Genomic DNA, 17,019 nt, shown 5'->3' on the forward strand with positions numbered 1-17,019 from the left:
ACATCTTTTAAGCATGTTTGTAACAACCTGTGTGTGTGTGTGTGTGTGTGTGTGTGTGAATCTATTTTTTCAACTACATTTTAGTAAATAAATACAGATTATTTCTGATGAAAATTTAGCATCTGAATTAACATGGTTACAATATAAAATGTACACTATATAAATATCCATTAGTTATTTTTAAAATATTGACTACATGCTGAAATGATATTTTAGACATACTAGGTTAAATGAAATATTATTAAACTTAGTTTCAACTACTTTATTTTTTACTTTTTTTTCTATGTGTCAACTAAGTAATTTGAAATTACTATGTGACTTTCTTTTATTTGTATTAAAGAGTGCCGGTATAATCAATCACAGGAGCCTGGTGAAGAGGATCTGGTCCATATATTTTATTTCTGGCATCAAAATATTTTCCTAGTATACCTCACTCTGCTTTTATCAAGAGTTAATGTATTCCTCATCATTCTGTTAATGTTAAGAATCATGCTAATAACTGCCAATATTTATTCCTGTAGTAGAAATATAAACATTTCTTGTCAGTATAAAAGTATGCACATATAACACATTGTTTTCAGAGTATTTCTCATACTTAAATTTTTAAAAATAGAAAATAAGCTTAGATACTGTGGGACTGGATTCAAGGACTGACAGATTTGGGGGAGAAATACTTTATATTATACAATATATATATTCATGAAAAAAGCAAACATAAAAAGTATAAAAATAAAAAGATACAATATATTTTAGTTGGAATTTCAGAGATTTTTTCTTTTCTTCTCTTTCCCCTTTACTTCAAAAGTTATAAATACTTTTGAAGCAACATGTATTGTCGCACTTTTGATTTTTTGTTGTACAGTTAATGAACTTGAGAGTCTGGATGACTGGAGATCATCTATTTGGCCTTCCCATTCTTTTGTTTCTTCTTCTTTGATTAATAAAGGTTTTCCTAGAGTTTGGCCGACAAGGTTACAGACTTCTTGAGCTTTGCGCCATGCGTTCTCAACAGCAACAAGACAGGCTTGCCGTCTTAGGAATTAAATGCAGAGATTATTAATATGACATTCAATGAACTTTAGCACTGAATAGTTTTGTTTAATTGATAATTTAGTTAAAGATGTGCTTAACTTACCGAAGATTCTCAACAGAACCTGGAGTATGATAGAACTGGGGCTGGCTGATGACGACAGAGCTATCTAGCTTTTCAACAAGAAAGTTACAAATATTTTGCATTTTTCCAAATTCAGTAAATGTAATGCAGACCTGTAAATGAAATGACACTTGAAATTATTTTCATGCCTGATGGCTTCTTTTAAAGTTTTCTCTAGGAGCACCTGGCTGGCTCAGTTGGAGGAACATGTGACTCTTGATCTTGGGGTCATGGGTTCAGGCCCCATGCTGGGCGTAGAGATTACTTAAAACTTTTAAAAAATAAAAATAAAAAATAAAGTTTTCTCTAAATATGAGGAAAAAAATTAAAGCCAGATAACGAGGTCATTTTATAATATGTAACAGATAAGCCTACTTGATACTCAACAACTAAATTAAATTTTATTAAATTATTTTTAAGTAGTATCTCTACTTTTGAACATAATAGTTATAATAACTAATGATTATGTCTGTTAATTTTAATATCTGTATTGGTTCTTGGTTGGTTTGACTTTCCTCCTTATTGTGAGTTTTATTTCCATGCTGTTTTGTATATCAGGTAATCCTTGTGAATTAACTTTATGAGAGGTGTTGGATATTCTTGTATATACCACTATAAATAATTAATTATTTGTTCTAGAATTCCATCAACTTCCTTGGAAACTGATCTCTTTCGGTTTGCTTTTAAGATCTGTTACGTGGGACTGGAGTAATGTTTGAGGCAAGATACTTCTGTATACTCCATCTCATGCCCTATGAATTGTAAAATTTTCTAATCTGGTGCTATACAGCCCTGTATGAACCCCAAACACTGTTCCCTCTAAATTTTGGGGTAATTCTTTTTTTTTAATTTTTTTTTTAACGTTTATTTATTTTTGGGACAGAGAGAGACAGAGCACGAACGCGGGAGAGGCAGAGAGAGAGGGAGACACAGAATCGGAAACAGGCTCCAGGCTCTGAGCCATCAGCCCAGAGCCTGACGCGGGGCTCAAACTCCCGGACCGCGAGATCGTGACCTGGCTGAAGTCGGACGCTTAACCGACTGCGCCACCCAGGCGCCCCGGGGTGATTCTTTTTCTAACCTCAGGTCATTTTCACACATAGGTGTGCTGATCAGTATTCTGCTGAGTACTTGGCAGGGGTTGGTGGTATCCCCTCTGTGGTTCTCCGAAAAACTCTCTCTCTGCAGCCCTCTACTCTCCTACAAACTCTAGCTGTCTTGTTTGGGCTCTCAATTCCATTTCTTCAATACAAGGAGTTTGCTAGGCTCTGTCTGGGTTCCCTTCCCTGTGAAGCTGCCTGGACACCTTGAGACACTGAGTTAGGACAACTGTAGGACTTTTGTTTGTTTCCTTTTTCTCAGGGATCACAGTGTTTCATTGCTTTATGTCCACTCTTTTGAAAACCATTGTTTCATATACTTTGTCAATTTTTTGGCTGTTTCAGGTGGGAAGGTAAATCTGGTGCATGTTATTCTACCTTAGAAGCAGGAGTCTTGTCGGTCTTTTGAAGAGAAGTCTTTTTTTGTGTGTTTTGTTTTTTTAAACACTATATGGGCTAATAAACTTTTCTGTTAGTCAAAATCAGTTTCCTCAGCCATACCCAAGATGCGAGTTTTTAATCTCTGGGTAAGTTTCCAAATTTATATTTCCTTCCTGGTTGAAAATCAAAGCTCCAAAATGCCTATAGGCTGCCTTTAATAAGAAGTACAGACAATAAATACTTTTCTGCATTTGCATAGTTTAAATATGGAAACAAATCCTGTCTTTTGTGGCTGTATTTAATCTATAAAAGTGCCACAGCGGCCCTGTACATACATTTCATTACATGTAATGAAACATAGCAAGATGTACAGTGACTCTGTGGAAGTTGGAAGGTAGCCAAATATGAGAGTTCAAAGGGTTTCTCTGCATGCAGATTAAAGTGATTGAGTATAACAGGTTTCAAGTGTCAACAAAAGCAATTCTTTGCTATACAAGTGCCCTTGAAATGCATTTTATTTTTAAAATTTATTCCAATTTCTACTCTGATAACTTAAAACAAAAATAATTTTTATAAATATACCCGCTTTCCTATGAAATATGCTGAATCGTTTGCATCCTTGGTATTCTTCTTTGCTAAAAATAAGTTATCTGGAAGGACAGTAAAAATTCCTAAGCAGGTTGCAAAAAAGATACTAATTTTTCCTTCTTCAATTCCCCTCTACCCCTAATCATCTGAGGCAAATTTATTCCTACAGAATCAGGTTTAACATGTGGTACTTACTTGCTCTATTTCTATAAATAACAGGAAAACCTGTCTGTTAAGATCAGCTCTGTGGCTGCTCAAACAAGATTTTCTCTGCCTTTCTTCCCTCTTACCATTACCATGACTTAAAAAGTTAGCAGATGTAGCTTTTAGAAGTACATCTACATTGATAAACAGACCATGAACAAAGTATAGTTTAGGAGTATTTGTGTTGAATGATTAACAACTAAATTTGGTAGGAAAAAAAACTGTTTTCTGCTTTTTCTAACAGTTCAAGAACTGTTTTAAGTCTTCCAGTGGTCTGAACTTCTGCTTTTAAATTCAGCAATGTGGTATATAATCAAAATGTAGCTAGACAGAAATCCAAGTTAATGAAGTTGAGTCACTTTGCTGAAGAATAGAGATGTTGCATTACAATTTTTAAAGAGGTATTTAGGATAAAAATATTTTAACTACCTAATACCTTGAAGATAAAGATAAATCCGTATATTCAGAATCCTCATTATATGTTTCATCATGGTAAAATAATGTGATTACAAATGTATGCACATTTACACACTATCTTGTAATAACTATATTAAATTACAAAACAGATTGATAGATAAATGCTTCCCATCTCTTTGGTCAAGAAGAATCCTCATTAGTTTAGAAATTTCAGTACTAAAAAAGAAACTGAATTCCAGAATAGGTGAGTTTTAAGTAAACTCTACCCCCAATGTGGAATTCAATCATGACCCCAAGATCAAGAGTCTCATGCTGTACTGACTGAGCCAGCCAAGTACCCTGAAAGGTGAGCTCTTAAGTGTTTTTAATGAATTTGTCTCCTGGATAAATCAAATCTCAGTTTATTAAAATTTTCTGCAAATGGGACTTCTGAATTATTGCTAATCTCAACTACCATAGAGAAACAGGCCAAAGCCTCTTTAAAAATACTTGCAGTTCTAATTTCCAAAAAAGGCAAGTGTATAAAACTGAACAAACTACATGTAGTAGGCTAGACACCTTTCAATTCTGGGCAAGATTCTAAAAGATTATTTTAAAAATTAGTTTGTGGGGCACCTGGGTAACTCAGTTGGTTTAGTGTCTGACTCTTGCTTTCAGCTCAGGTCATGATCTCACAGTTCCTGAGTTCCAGTCCCTTGTGGGGCTCTGTGCTTATAGTGTGGAGTGGAGCCTGCTTGGGATTCTTTCTCTCTCTCTCTCTCTCTCTCTCTCTCTCTCTCTGCTGCTCACCCCCCCTACCCCCCTACGTGCTCCCTCTCTCTCCCACGCTCTAAATAAATACTTAAAAAAATTAGTTTGTAAGGAATTAGGAAAGAAAAGGTTTCTATGAGAAACAAAGAAGATAGGACCTTGTCATTCATTTTGTTACCTTGCCACAGGCCTCCAAGTACTTTGTATATTTTTTCTTTCTGGAATTGCCACAATCTATTATTTTCTTCCCTTTTTAAATATCCCCCAGTTTTTGTTTTTAGTTCTGTCACTGAAGAAAAGAATACAGGGTTTTCTCATTTTAATGGTCCTCCAAGAAGGCATTCAGGGAAGAACAAAATAAGGACACGGGAATTTAAGAGTAAAATCTTCTAAGTTCTCTTAAGTACTGAGTTTCTTGATGAGATGTTAGGTAAGAACTCATCTGACTTTTCACTTTGTTTTTTTCCTGAGAGTGAAGTTCACCAACTCTATGCTTTTCTTCTGCTCTCTACCATTCTCAACCACTGCCAAATTATTTCTATCCAAAGGCCAATCTATTGAGCATGTATATTTGAGATTACTAAGAACAAATCACGATGTATTAAACTTGACTTCCTAACTGGCAAGTTACCAGAGAAATACTGTAGCAATAAAGAATTTATTTTTTACTTAGGATATACTGACATATAGTCTTCATGGCAACATTGTCAAGGTCATAGTTGATTGATGTTACTTAGTATTTTTATTAATTACACAGATGGGTACACGGATGATAAAATCAGCAGGTGACAGAAAGCTGGCCAGGCAGAATATAAACACTGATTGATAAAATCAAGATCCAAAAAGATCCTAACAGGCTGGAAACATGGTCAAATCTAGTGGATAAAATTTTACAGAGATGAATTTAAACTCTCATACTTTATTTTGAAATAGCAATAAGAGGTATAAAATAGAAATATGTAAAAACAGCATGTGAGAAAGATACTTTGATAATTTTAATTACTGATTATAACTGTGAGCTCAATACAAGGGAACAATGTGATACAAGTACCAAGTTCAGTCTTAAACATTCCAGAATAAAGGAGATAATCATCTTTCACTAATGTGGACTGGCTAAATCACAATTAGGACACTGTAGTTGTGTTGTAGGTGCTTTGGATGGAAATTGGTTAACTCAGTAGTTTGTCTTATTATAAGAAATGACTAAAGAAACTGGAGATTCTTACCCCTGGAGAAGAAAAAATTAGCATCAACATGATACTGAACTTCAAGTATATACTTCAAGGAAGTAGTATTTGCCTTTTGTTCTTGGAGAGGTACATCATTAATAATGGATGAGTACTACTAAGTCCATTCTGGCTTAATGTTAGAAAAATTTGTATTGATTAGACATCTGAAAATGGAATAAGCTTTTTATATTCATGTACTTACATCATTTCTAACTTTCAATATTCTTACCTATAAAATAAAGAGAAACAGCAGGGGGTAGGTGGGAGTTTAGATAAAGAATCTCTAAAGTGCCATTCAGGATAAAAATCTTAGTTATTTTGTAAAGTAATGTTCTACCTCCTAATCTAACTTTATATATTTAACTGTCCACGGGGGTACTGGTATATGTTAGACATTATTTTGTACTTTGTGACCCCATCACCCTGGTCTCTGCTGACTGCTGATGCTGACCTAAGGGTAATATTATCAGATTGCATGACATAAGAATTCTGGCTATCAGGGAGCCCTATACAAAATATGATCAGATTCTCTCAAGAAGTTGAGTATGGGACATTAAAAAGTATAACAGAAGGGGAAAAAAGCAGAGTTTAGCCAAGTCCTAATTTAATCATGTTCTTCTAACAAAACAAGCAGCTCTAATGCATTTTCTGTAATTGCATAGTTGGTCCCTAAAACAACTTAAGTCTGAAAATGATGCCAGTTTTCCATGAAGCTTTTCTGTGTATTTGCTGGAACCATTCCTTTTTCTCCTTACTTCTGGGGGTACCCTCACACTAAACCCCATTCACTTGAGATAACCTGAGCCAATGTATGTTCATTACAGCCTGAAGTCCTGACAGGTAATCACTGCTGGAGGAGTGCTAGAATAACTTCCAGCTTTGTTCTCTGTAATACAGACTCTTACCCCTCTGTTCTTCATCCTGTTTTTCCTTTTTTTCAAGACATCCAGTATTGTAATATCACCCAAAGAGCCCCAAATTGAAAAACTTATTTTAAGAAAACAATTGATATGAAACAGTGATACCATAGTGTGATATCATAAAAATCACTAAAAGTTATATTAAAACTTTTCACATCTGAGAAGTTTCATAACTCCCCTTACTTTTTTTTAATTAAAGTACAGTTTGACACACAATGTTACATTAGTTTCAGGTATACAACATAGTGATTCAACAAGTCTATATACACCTTGTTTTTTCCCCCCAGATTTTTTTTTTTAACTTTTTTTTTTCAACGTTTGTTTATTTTTGAGACAGAGAGAGACAGCGCATGAACGGGGGAGGGTCAGAGAGAGGGAGACACAGAATCTGAAACAGGCTCCAGGCTCTAAGCTGTCAGCACAGAGCCCGATGCGGGGCTCCAACTCACGGACCGTGAAATCATGACCTGAGCCGAAGTCGGCCACTTAACCGACTGAGCCACCCAGGCGCCCCTCCCCCCAGATTTTATTTTAAGTAATCTTTATATCCAACATGGGGCTTGAATTTACAACCCTGAGATCAAGAGTCACATACTCTCTTACTGAGCCAGCTGGGTGCCCTCCCAAGTGTATAGTTTATGCTGTGCTCACCAGAAGTGTGGCTACCATCTGTCACCATACACTATTAAAATAATACTGACTATATCCCCTTTGCTGTGCCTTTTATATCTGTGACTTATTCATTCTATAACTGGAAGCCTGCATCTCCCACTGCCCTTCACACATTTTATCCATCCCCTAATGCCCCTCTTCATCCTGTTATGAAAGATATTTTTCAATCCCAACTACCATAAAATAAGTTTTGCCATGTGGATCTCTAAAATTATCATGAGTAATTTTAAAATTCCTTGAGATAGTTAAATTTTAAGTGGAAAAATAAAACTATTTAAGTACTGGAGCAACAGTGTATTGTAGAAATTACTGTTTCAAGGAGGTAAGAAGCTAGGCAGGATTCTAATTTCCGTTCTTTCTTTTAATATGACTGGGAAGTCTGAGACCCCAAGTTATCTGAACTTGAAGTCACGCCCTTAAAATTATAAAAATAATAGATTATCTGGTAGGACTAGATGATTTTTTGAGATATTTCCCACCTCTAAACATAAAGATTATCTGACTAGAGGGGCGCCTGCGTGGCTCAGTGGGTTAAGTGCTGACTTCGGCTGGCTCAGGTCATGATCTCATGGTTCGTGGGTTTGGCCTGCAATGGGCTCTGTGCTGACAGCTCAGAGCCTGGAGCCTGCTTTGGATTCTGTGTCTCCCTCTCTCTCTGCTCCTTCCCCCACTCGTACTCATTCTCTCTCTCTCTCTCTCTCAAAAATAAACATTAAAAAAAAAGATTATCTGACTAGATAAATAAGAGTTTATCTCTAACTCTAACTCCATTCTTGTTTGCTTCCTGTGAGGAGGCAGCATGGAACTAGCACACAAATACCAAGATGTTTGGGTGCTGAAACAAATCGTAGTCCTATAACCTAACCACAACTATAACATACCTGATTTCATAAAATCCTGATCATAAAATCTTTAAAAATAAGTAAAAAGTATAGGCAGTTGTAGAAATTAAATGTTATCATTGAGTGCACAAAAAATATTTTGTTCTTTTTAATTCAGGCAGAGGTTGAGTGGTCTTTATTTTTTTTAGTTAATTATAAGAATTTTTCTTTTTTTAAGTGGGCATCATGCCCAGTGCAGAGGCCAACATGGGGCTTGAACTCATATCCCTGAGATCAAAAGTCAGATGCCTAACCAACTGAGGCACCCCTTAAAGATTTTATTTTTAAGTAACCTTGCACCCAATGTGGGGATAAAACTTACAACCCTGAGATCATGAGTCACACATTCTACTGAGTGAGCCAGCCAGGTGTCCCAAGTGCTTTTTGTAAAAAAAACAAAAAACAAAAAACAAAAAACAAAAAAAAACAAAACCCTGATAACTTAGCACAATAGAGTAAAATTGCATTATGAAAGAAAATAAGGTTGAAAAGTGTTTCAATCCTTATGTTAGGACATTATTAATTTGCTTTTTATCTGAGAAGAAATTTCCTATAGTGTTTTCCTGCTCACTAGGTGATAACTTTACTAAAATTTCATTCAGGGGGCAATTAACTGCTCTTCCTTCTTGCTATTTTTATTCCATTTCAAAACAATTTCTCTTAAATATATCTCATTACAATTTATTTTAAAAGCTCATACAGGGGCGCCTGGCTGGCTCAGTCGGAAGAGCACACGACTCTAATCTCCAGATTGTGAGTTCAAGCCCCATGTTGGGTATAGAGATTACTTTAAAAAAATTAAAAAAAAATGTGTATATACACATATACACACATATATATAATATGTATACATATATACACATATATATATAATAAAAATAAAAATAATTAAAAAAATTCTTTTCTTTCGATTGTTATTTTTAAGAAACAGAACATGAGTGGGGGAGGAGCAGAGAGAGAGGGAGACACAGAATCTGAAGCAGGCTGCAGGCTCTGAGCTGACAGCACACAGCCCGATGTGGGGCTCAAACCCACGAACTGAGATCATGACCTGAGCTCAAGTCAGACGCTTAACCGACTGAGCCACCCAGGCGCCCTGAGAAAAATAATCTTTTATCAATATCATGAGAAGCAGTCCTCCTATACATTTCAGTTCAAGAATAAAAATAAATGTAAATTGTATCCACAAAATCATGCTGTTACCAATTATTTTTCATGATAAGTACATACCTCTGCTTCCATGTGATAAGCATTTTCCATTCTTCTAAAATCCTTTGTCACAGTTACATTTTCTGCCTGAAGCAGAAAGTACAAGAGTATGATTACTCAATGTTTGGCCACCAAATGCAATTACTCTAAAACATAAAGTAGAAACCTGAACTTATTAAACTCAGAATAACAGAGAATGCAGAAAGAACTTGTTTGCCTGATGTTTTAAACCTTCCCTAAAAGTTACATAAAATAAGTGTAGAGCCACTTACCCATTTAAGAGAAAACAAAGCCCTTTTCCTTACACCAAAATAAATTCCAACATAGCAAATATTTAATGTAGTATAAAGGGTCCCTAAAAGTTCCAGGAAATATTAGTTAACAGCTATATAACCTTAGGCTTGGGAAGGACCCAATAAGTATTATACCAAAGGCAAGAAACATACTGACAAGATTAGTGATTTTAGCTAAATAAAATTTAAAAATTTTGAATGTTCAATACTGTAAACAAATATGGCAAATATGAAATTGGGAAAATATTTGCAATAATGAGAGAGTTATTGATAATCTTAAGGTTCCCTTAAAATAATCTTGAAAAAGAAAAAGCTAGAGGTATCACAATCCCAGATTTCAGGATATACTACAAAGCTGCACTAATCAAAACAGTAGATGTTGGCACAAAAACAGACACACAGATCAATGGAACAGAATAGAGAACCCAGAAATAAACCCCACTTATAGGCCTATGACAGTTAATTAATTAATTAATCTACAACAAAGGGGGCATGAATATACAATGGGAAAAAGGCAGTCTCTTTAACAAATGGTATTGGGAAAACTGGATAGCTACATGCAAAAGAATGAAACCAGACCACTTTCATTAGACCATACACAAAAATAAACTCAAAATGGATTAAAGACGTAAATGTGAGACCTGAAGCCATAAATTTCCTATAAGAAAACACAGGCAATGATTTCTTTGATATTAGTCATAGAAATGTTTTTCTATATATGTCTCATTTGGCAAGGGAAACAGAAGCAAAATTAAACTATTGGGACTATACCAAAGTAAAAAGCTTTTGCACAGTGAAGGAAACCATCAACCAAACAAAAAGGCAATCTACTGAATGGGAGAAGATAATTTGCAAATGATATATCTGATAAGGGGTTAATATCCAAAATAGATAAAGAACTTATACAACTTCACACCATAAAAACAAATAATCCAATTAAAAAATGGGCAGAGGAACTGAACATACATTTTTCCAAAGAAGACATACAGATGGCCAATAAACACATGAAAAGATGCTCAACATTACTCATCATCAGGGAAATGTAAATTAAAACCACAATGCGTTAACACCTTATATCTGTCAGAATGGCTAAAATAAAAAATGCAAGAAGTAACAAATGTTGGTGAGGATAGGGAGAAAAAGGAACTCTTGTACACTGTTGGTGAGAATGTAAATTGGTGTACTATTGTGGAAAACAGTATGGAGGGACCTCAAAAGTTAAAAACAATTACCATATGATCCAGTAATTCCACTACTGGATATTTACCCAAAGAAAATGAAAACACTAACTGAAAAAGATATCTGCACCCCTATGTTTACTGCAGCATTATTTACAGTAGTCAAGATATGGAAGCAACCTAAGTGTTCATCCATAGATAAAGATGTGAGACACTTATATGTACACACACACACACACACACACACACACACTGAACTATTACCTATAAAAAAGAATGAAATCTTGCCATTTGCAACAATATGAATGGATCTAGAGGATTTAATGGTAAGTAGAATAACTCAGCCAGAAAAAGACAAGCACCATATAATATCACTCATTTGTGGAATTTAAGAAACAAAGCAAATGAACAAATAAGAAAAAAAGAGACCAAAAAAGACTCTTAACTACAGAGAATAAACTGGTGGTTTCCAGAGGAGAAGTGGGGGGTGGGATATTGATAAAGGAAGCTAAGAGTATTACACTGATGAGCATTGAGAAATGTACAGAATTGTTGAATCATTATACTGTACAGCTGAAACTAATTTTTAAAAAGTTCCCATAAATTAATAAAAGAGTAGAAAAAGCAGACAAAATTTTATGAACTGGCAACTTACATGAAAAAAGTTTAACCTCAAATGTAAAAAAAAAAAAAAAGAAACATAGGAAATGACAGTAACATTTTTTTTGGCTACTGACTTGGCAAAGTTAAAAAAGAAAATAATGCCCACTATGCCAAAGATATATTTGTAGTGAAGTTGTAAACTTATTGTCCTACACTGTAATTTTTCATAAGCCTTAAAAATATGCATAAGCCAGGAATTAATGTCCAAAAACATAATTTAAAACATGTATAAATACCTAGCAACAAGGTTATTCATTTTGTCACCATTTTTAATAATGAAAAACTATGATATGCTCAATCTATTCCTACTACTCCCTATCTTAATTTGAATGCACCTAGAAATAGACTCTGAAACATGGATGTGAGTACAAGCAGTTAATTTTTAAGGCAATCCCAAGAGGGGCGCCTGGGTGGCTCAGCCGACTTCATTTCAGATCATGATCTCATGGTTTTGTGAGTTCCAGGTCCCACTGGGCTCTCTGCTGTCAGCATGGAGCCTGCTTCATATCCTCTGCCTCCCAGTCTCTTTGCCCTCTCCCCAGGGTGGGGGGGGGGGTGGGGTAAAAAAAAAAAAATTAAAAAAAAAAAAAGATAATCCTTGGAAGCACCATAGGGGAATGGGAAGTGAAACAAAAGGAAAGCAAGCCATTAAAGTGTGGATTGTCAAGCGGTCACCACTGTGGGCAACTGGAACTTATTCCTGCAGAGAAATTCTGGGAGCCAGGGCAGAACATATGCCTCAGAGCTATCCTGCCCAAGAGGTAAGGTCTCCTTCCATTCACCTCCCTCACTTCTTAGCTGAAGGCTGTTAGAGCTTGGGGAGGGGCTGTTAATCCTCTGGCACTACTGGCTGGCCCATTTGTGGGTGGAGCCAGGAAAAGCTGCAGCCAGGAAAAACTGGCAAAGGATGCTCCATGTTGGCAGATGGAAGTTGGGCCTGTATGCACACAAATGTGAAGTGCCAAGGGATACAAGTGTGGGGTATCAATAGCATCTGCTACATCCCCTACTTAAAACTCAATCACCCACTGCCAAGACAATAAAGCAGAGACATACTACAGTGGTTAAGAGCAAGAGCTTTGAGGTCCAAATTCTTGACTGGAGTTGAAACTCTGTCACTTCCTAGCTGTGTGACCTTGGGCAAGCGACCTGCCAATAATCACTTTGATCCCAAGAGTTCTCATCTATAAATAGCAATTGAAATGCCAGTCTCATATGATGGGAATGAGTATCAAATGAGATAACATTCGTAAAAGATCTAGCAGTAATAAGCGGTTTTTTATCACCAATAACATTCAAAACTCCTCAATGCAGCAAACAAGGCCTTCTTCCATGTTCTGCCTACAGCCTTCTTCTTCAGTCTTATCTCAGTTCTCGTCCATTTTTCCCAAGTACTCCTGTGTCCTAGCCATAATGAACTGTATATAGTGCCCTGAACACATACTTGCTGCATTCTAGTGCGGAATTGGAATGCTTTCATTTTGGTCACTATTCAAGATCTGACAGATTCACTTCCATTTCTGGTGCCCAGCAATATGCATCTATTACACATTTATCAAAAAACTCCACAATTGTGAGTAGGCAAATATTGGACTTTGTACCTACAAAAGGAACATACACATTGGAAAACAAAATAATTACTATCATGTAAGTGCTATTTAAAATTAAACAGTGACAGGAAATGCTTAAAAAATGTTTGATGGTTGAATAAATATTGCTTAGTATCTTTAAAACATTTCTCCATGAAGGGGCGCCTGGGCGGCTTAGTCAGTTGAGCCTCTGACTTTGGCTCAGGTTATGATCTCACGGTTCATGGGTTCGAGCCCCGTGTCTGACTCTTGACAGCTCAGAGCCTGGAGACTGCTTCAGATTCTGTGTCTCCCTCTCTCTCTCTGCCCCCCACCTCCCACTCACTCTTTCTCCCTCCTTCTCTCTCTCTTTCTCAAAAATGAATAAACATTAAAAAACTACAACACTGAAAATGAGGGTATGCCTTCATATGTGAAACTATATATGATCATAAAATAATCTATAATGTAGTTGATCTATAATATATTGAATAGTTTTAGTGCTTCATTCATTTTTTTTTAGTCATTCAAAGCCATTTTTTAAAGTTTATTTATTTTTGAAAGAGAGAGACAGAGAGACAGAGAGAGAGACAGAGTGTGAGTGAGGGAAGAAAGAGAGAGGGAGACACAGAATCCAAAGCAGGCTCCAGGCTCCGAGCTGTCAGCACAGAGCCTGACACCGGGCTTGAACTCACAAACTGCAAGATCATGACCTGAGCCGAAACGGGATGCTTAACTGACTGAGCCACCCAGGCACCCCTCAAAAACCATGTTTTGAGTATATACTATGTGATGTGTGTGAAGCGTAACCCTTGAATGCAGGGATACGTTTTATTATAAGTAGGGAATAGAGTGTGGTATGGCAGAGACTAGAGTTATGTTAGAAAAGGAATGCCAAGAAAGTAAGCTTGGGCTGATTCTTTTTTCCTTTTTTTAAGATTTTATTTTTAAGCAATCACACCCAACATGGAGCTCGAACTCACGAACCCTGAGATCAAGAGTTGCATGCTCCGCTGGCTGAGCCAGGCAGGTGCCCCTTGGGCTAGTTCTTAAAGGAAAAACTGGGAGTCAGCTAGTCAAGGAGGGGAGAGAGAAGAGAGGAAACAGAGTTAGGTTCCATCTATTAAGCAAAGGAACCTGGGATATAAGGAGACCCTAAAGTAGGGGAGGGATGTTTTTAAACCCTCAATTCCAAAGTCTAAAATGAATACCTTTGTGAAAACCCATTATAATTCATCCTGAAAAGTAATACAAATTGTTTTTTGCATCATCTACTGAATAAATTGTCTACATGACTGCTTTCTTCCATTAGCAGAGATAACTGGGAGATTACTGACGTTTTCTGTCTTGAACACTGAACCTTAATGTAATTAAGTTAGATGCAGTAATTTATTGCTTTCCATGTTAGAAGTTATAGCCATGTGAGCTCGGTATACTTAAGAATTAGTTATATTATTCAAACAGGACTGTAGCACTGGCAATAGTTTTTACGAGGAATTTTTTTCCACATATTAAACCACTTAAATCACATTGTCTATAATTAGCCTTTGAATTCTTCTAAACTCTAAAATCATGGAGACATCTGTTCCAAATGACTTTTAAAATAATTCTATGTCTGTAAATGCAGTACAAATGTATTTTTTTCCTTAAGGCAATAAAATTGCTTTTTGGGGGTGTGCCATTTCTAACAATAGACTAGAAGCGCTTTTATGCACTCAGTGTTACTTTGGATAATCGCAACTCTGGCCTTTTGAGTCATACTATGTAAAATGAAGGAAATGAGATAGTCGACTCATTCTGTGGCTTCTTCATTTCCTTTTTCTAATTATCTGGGGCCAACTATGGTTGGAAGCAATGTAGAGTTTAGTCTCAGGAAGACAAGAGTTCAAACACCGCCCTGACTAAAGCTTAGGGCATTATGTAACCTCTTTGAATCTAAATGGGGATATTAAAACCTGTCTAACAGAACTGTTGTTCAGATGAAATAAAAAGCTGGTTCATTTTTTTCTCCTTTTCTTACAAGCAGAGTTTAGGTAGATTTACTTAGGGATTTGTTTTATGGACATCTCTGGTAAGTAAAGGTATTTCATTTATGTGGCATCTACAATATACTGGCTTGTTTTTAAAGTTAAAACTAAAAAATTTGCCGAAATGTTTTGAGTGCTCGTTAAACGAATGGATGCAATTTTCCTCCTCACGTTACTGTTTGCGAAAAATACTGAGGAACCACTCCATGCAAATCTTTACATAGTTGGGAGGAAGCATGCTTTCACTTGCTAATTGCCTGGTGCAGAATAAAAACAAAAAAAATATATTAGTGTCTAGTATACTCAGGCAAGCACTTTCATGTAATGTGTCAGGTCTAACAGTTAACCATATCAAGGTAAAATACAAAATTACTGCGGCAAATGTCGCCAAATAAAAACCTACTCCATTTACATTCTTTTATTTCATAAGCCACTGGGACCAATAACTGCTTTCATCTAGAAGAAAAATGGGCCGAAAGTTCTACTCCGCCAGGTCCTGTCGCTCTGTAATACCGATGAGATAAGGTCAAGACCCTCGCCACCTCCAACTGACACCCGTCGGAGCCTGGAACTCTGCCTCCGCTTTTTGCGGTCCCGCCCGAGGCCCCTCCCCAACGAAGCTCTCACCTGCACACCTTGCTGCTGGAGGCTCTGTGTGATGTAGTCCAGGCGGCGGCAAACGCTCTTCTTGGCCTCGGCCGCCGCCTCCTTCGTGCTGCTCACTAGCACCGCCACCTGCGCCCGGTCAGGGCTCGCAGACACCTCAGCGGTGCCGCTAACGTGCACCTCGCGGGTCGCAGTTTGGGCCTGTGCTGAAGGGACGTGGCGTCGGGGTCCTGGCAGCAACTCACCCCCCGTGACCACATTGTTCTCCCGGCCCCGGTCAGCCCAGGGAACCAGTTCCACGAACACCCGCGACTGAGGGGCCTGCTGCAAAGACATAGCGAAGGTAGCTGGGTTTCCATAGCAACTTAGAGACTACGGCGGCCGAAGGAGCCAAACCGCGCCAGGCTTTTTGTGCGTGGTGCAAAGGATGCTGGGATGGGCTTGGAGGCCCCACAGTTACGGATGCGAGCTGCGAGGATTTTGCAGTGTCTCCTTTACCAGATGTTGGTTGGGCACGTTATTAATAGTTTTTAACGTGTTTACGTTACGGCTTCCAAAAATCTTAGTGAGTTTTCTCTGCGCCCTCCCTCTTAGCGCCGCCTTTCCATGCCCACCGTCCGTGACTGTCCCCCTATCTAGCTTACCTCCGAAGAAGCTCCGGAGAGGCCAGGCTGGGCAGAGTGAGAGTGCTTTTACATTTCTCTGACGCCGGTCTGCGATTGTCCCCAGCCTTGTCTAATTTGACTTTACCGGTTCGTCTTGGGCACAGACCGCTCTTTGAGGCTGCACAGCGCCACGGTACGGGAAAGAGTTCTGTTGCGATGAACTGCTTTCTGCTAGTTTAATCTTGGGGAGTTAATGATTCCTCTTGAGTTTCAGTGTCATTGTTTCTAAAGTCATGTTGGCAATACTTTTCACGTTTGCAGTGTGGTTTTAAGTGCTTGCTGTATGGAAAGCAAAGAGAAAATAACGAATAGCCAATAGTAATAGATTTGACATGATTTTCATCTTTTGAATTTTCTTTAAAATCCCTGGAATGATTCTGGCTTTGAATATTGACAGGAGAGACTCAACTGGTGTCAGAGCACATTCAACATGAACATTGCTGGGTCTGTGCAACTTAGATCTTATCTGTACCCCTTTCTTGAGAGAACAACACTAATTTCAACCCACTGATCCC

The 17,019-nt window shown here is 37.4% G+C and overlaps 1 protein-coding gene across 1 annotated transcript; it reads right to left on the bottom strand.

Annotated features, from left to right (window-relative positions):
* Positions 1 to 743: 743 nt before the first annotated feature.
* IRAK1BP1 (interleukin 1 receptor associated kinase 1 binding protein 1) lies at positions 744 to 16,209 on the bottom strand. Its single transcript, XM_047101821.1, has 4 exons — positions 15,861 to 16,209; positions 9,526 to 9,591; positions 1,136 to 1,266; positions 744 to 1,032 (listed from the first exon to the last, which is right to left on the bottom strand). Exons 1-4 carry the CDS (start codon positions 16,173 to 16,175, stop codon positions 762 to 764), a joined length of 783 nt encoding a protein of 260 aa, XP_046957777.1. The 5' UTR covers positions 16,176 to 16,209; the 3' UTR covers positions 744 to 761.
* Between the last annotated feature and the right edge of the window lie 810 nt (positions 16,210 to 17,019).

Source organism: Lynx rufus, unplaced genomic scaffold (genome assembly GCF_022079265.1).
Source record: "Lynx rufus isolate CCGP_SWC_20201006 ecotype Redwood Valley unplaced genomic scaffold, mLynRuf1.p SCAF_6, whole genome shotgun sequence".
Taxonomy (NCBI): domain Eukaryota; kingdom Metazoa; phylum Chordata; class Mammalia; order Carnivora; family Felidae; genus Lynx; species Lynx rufus.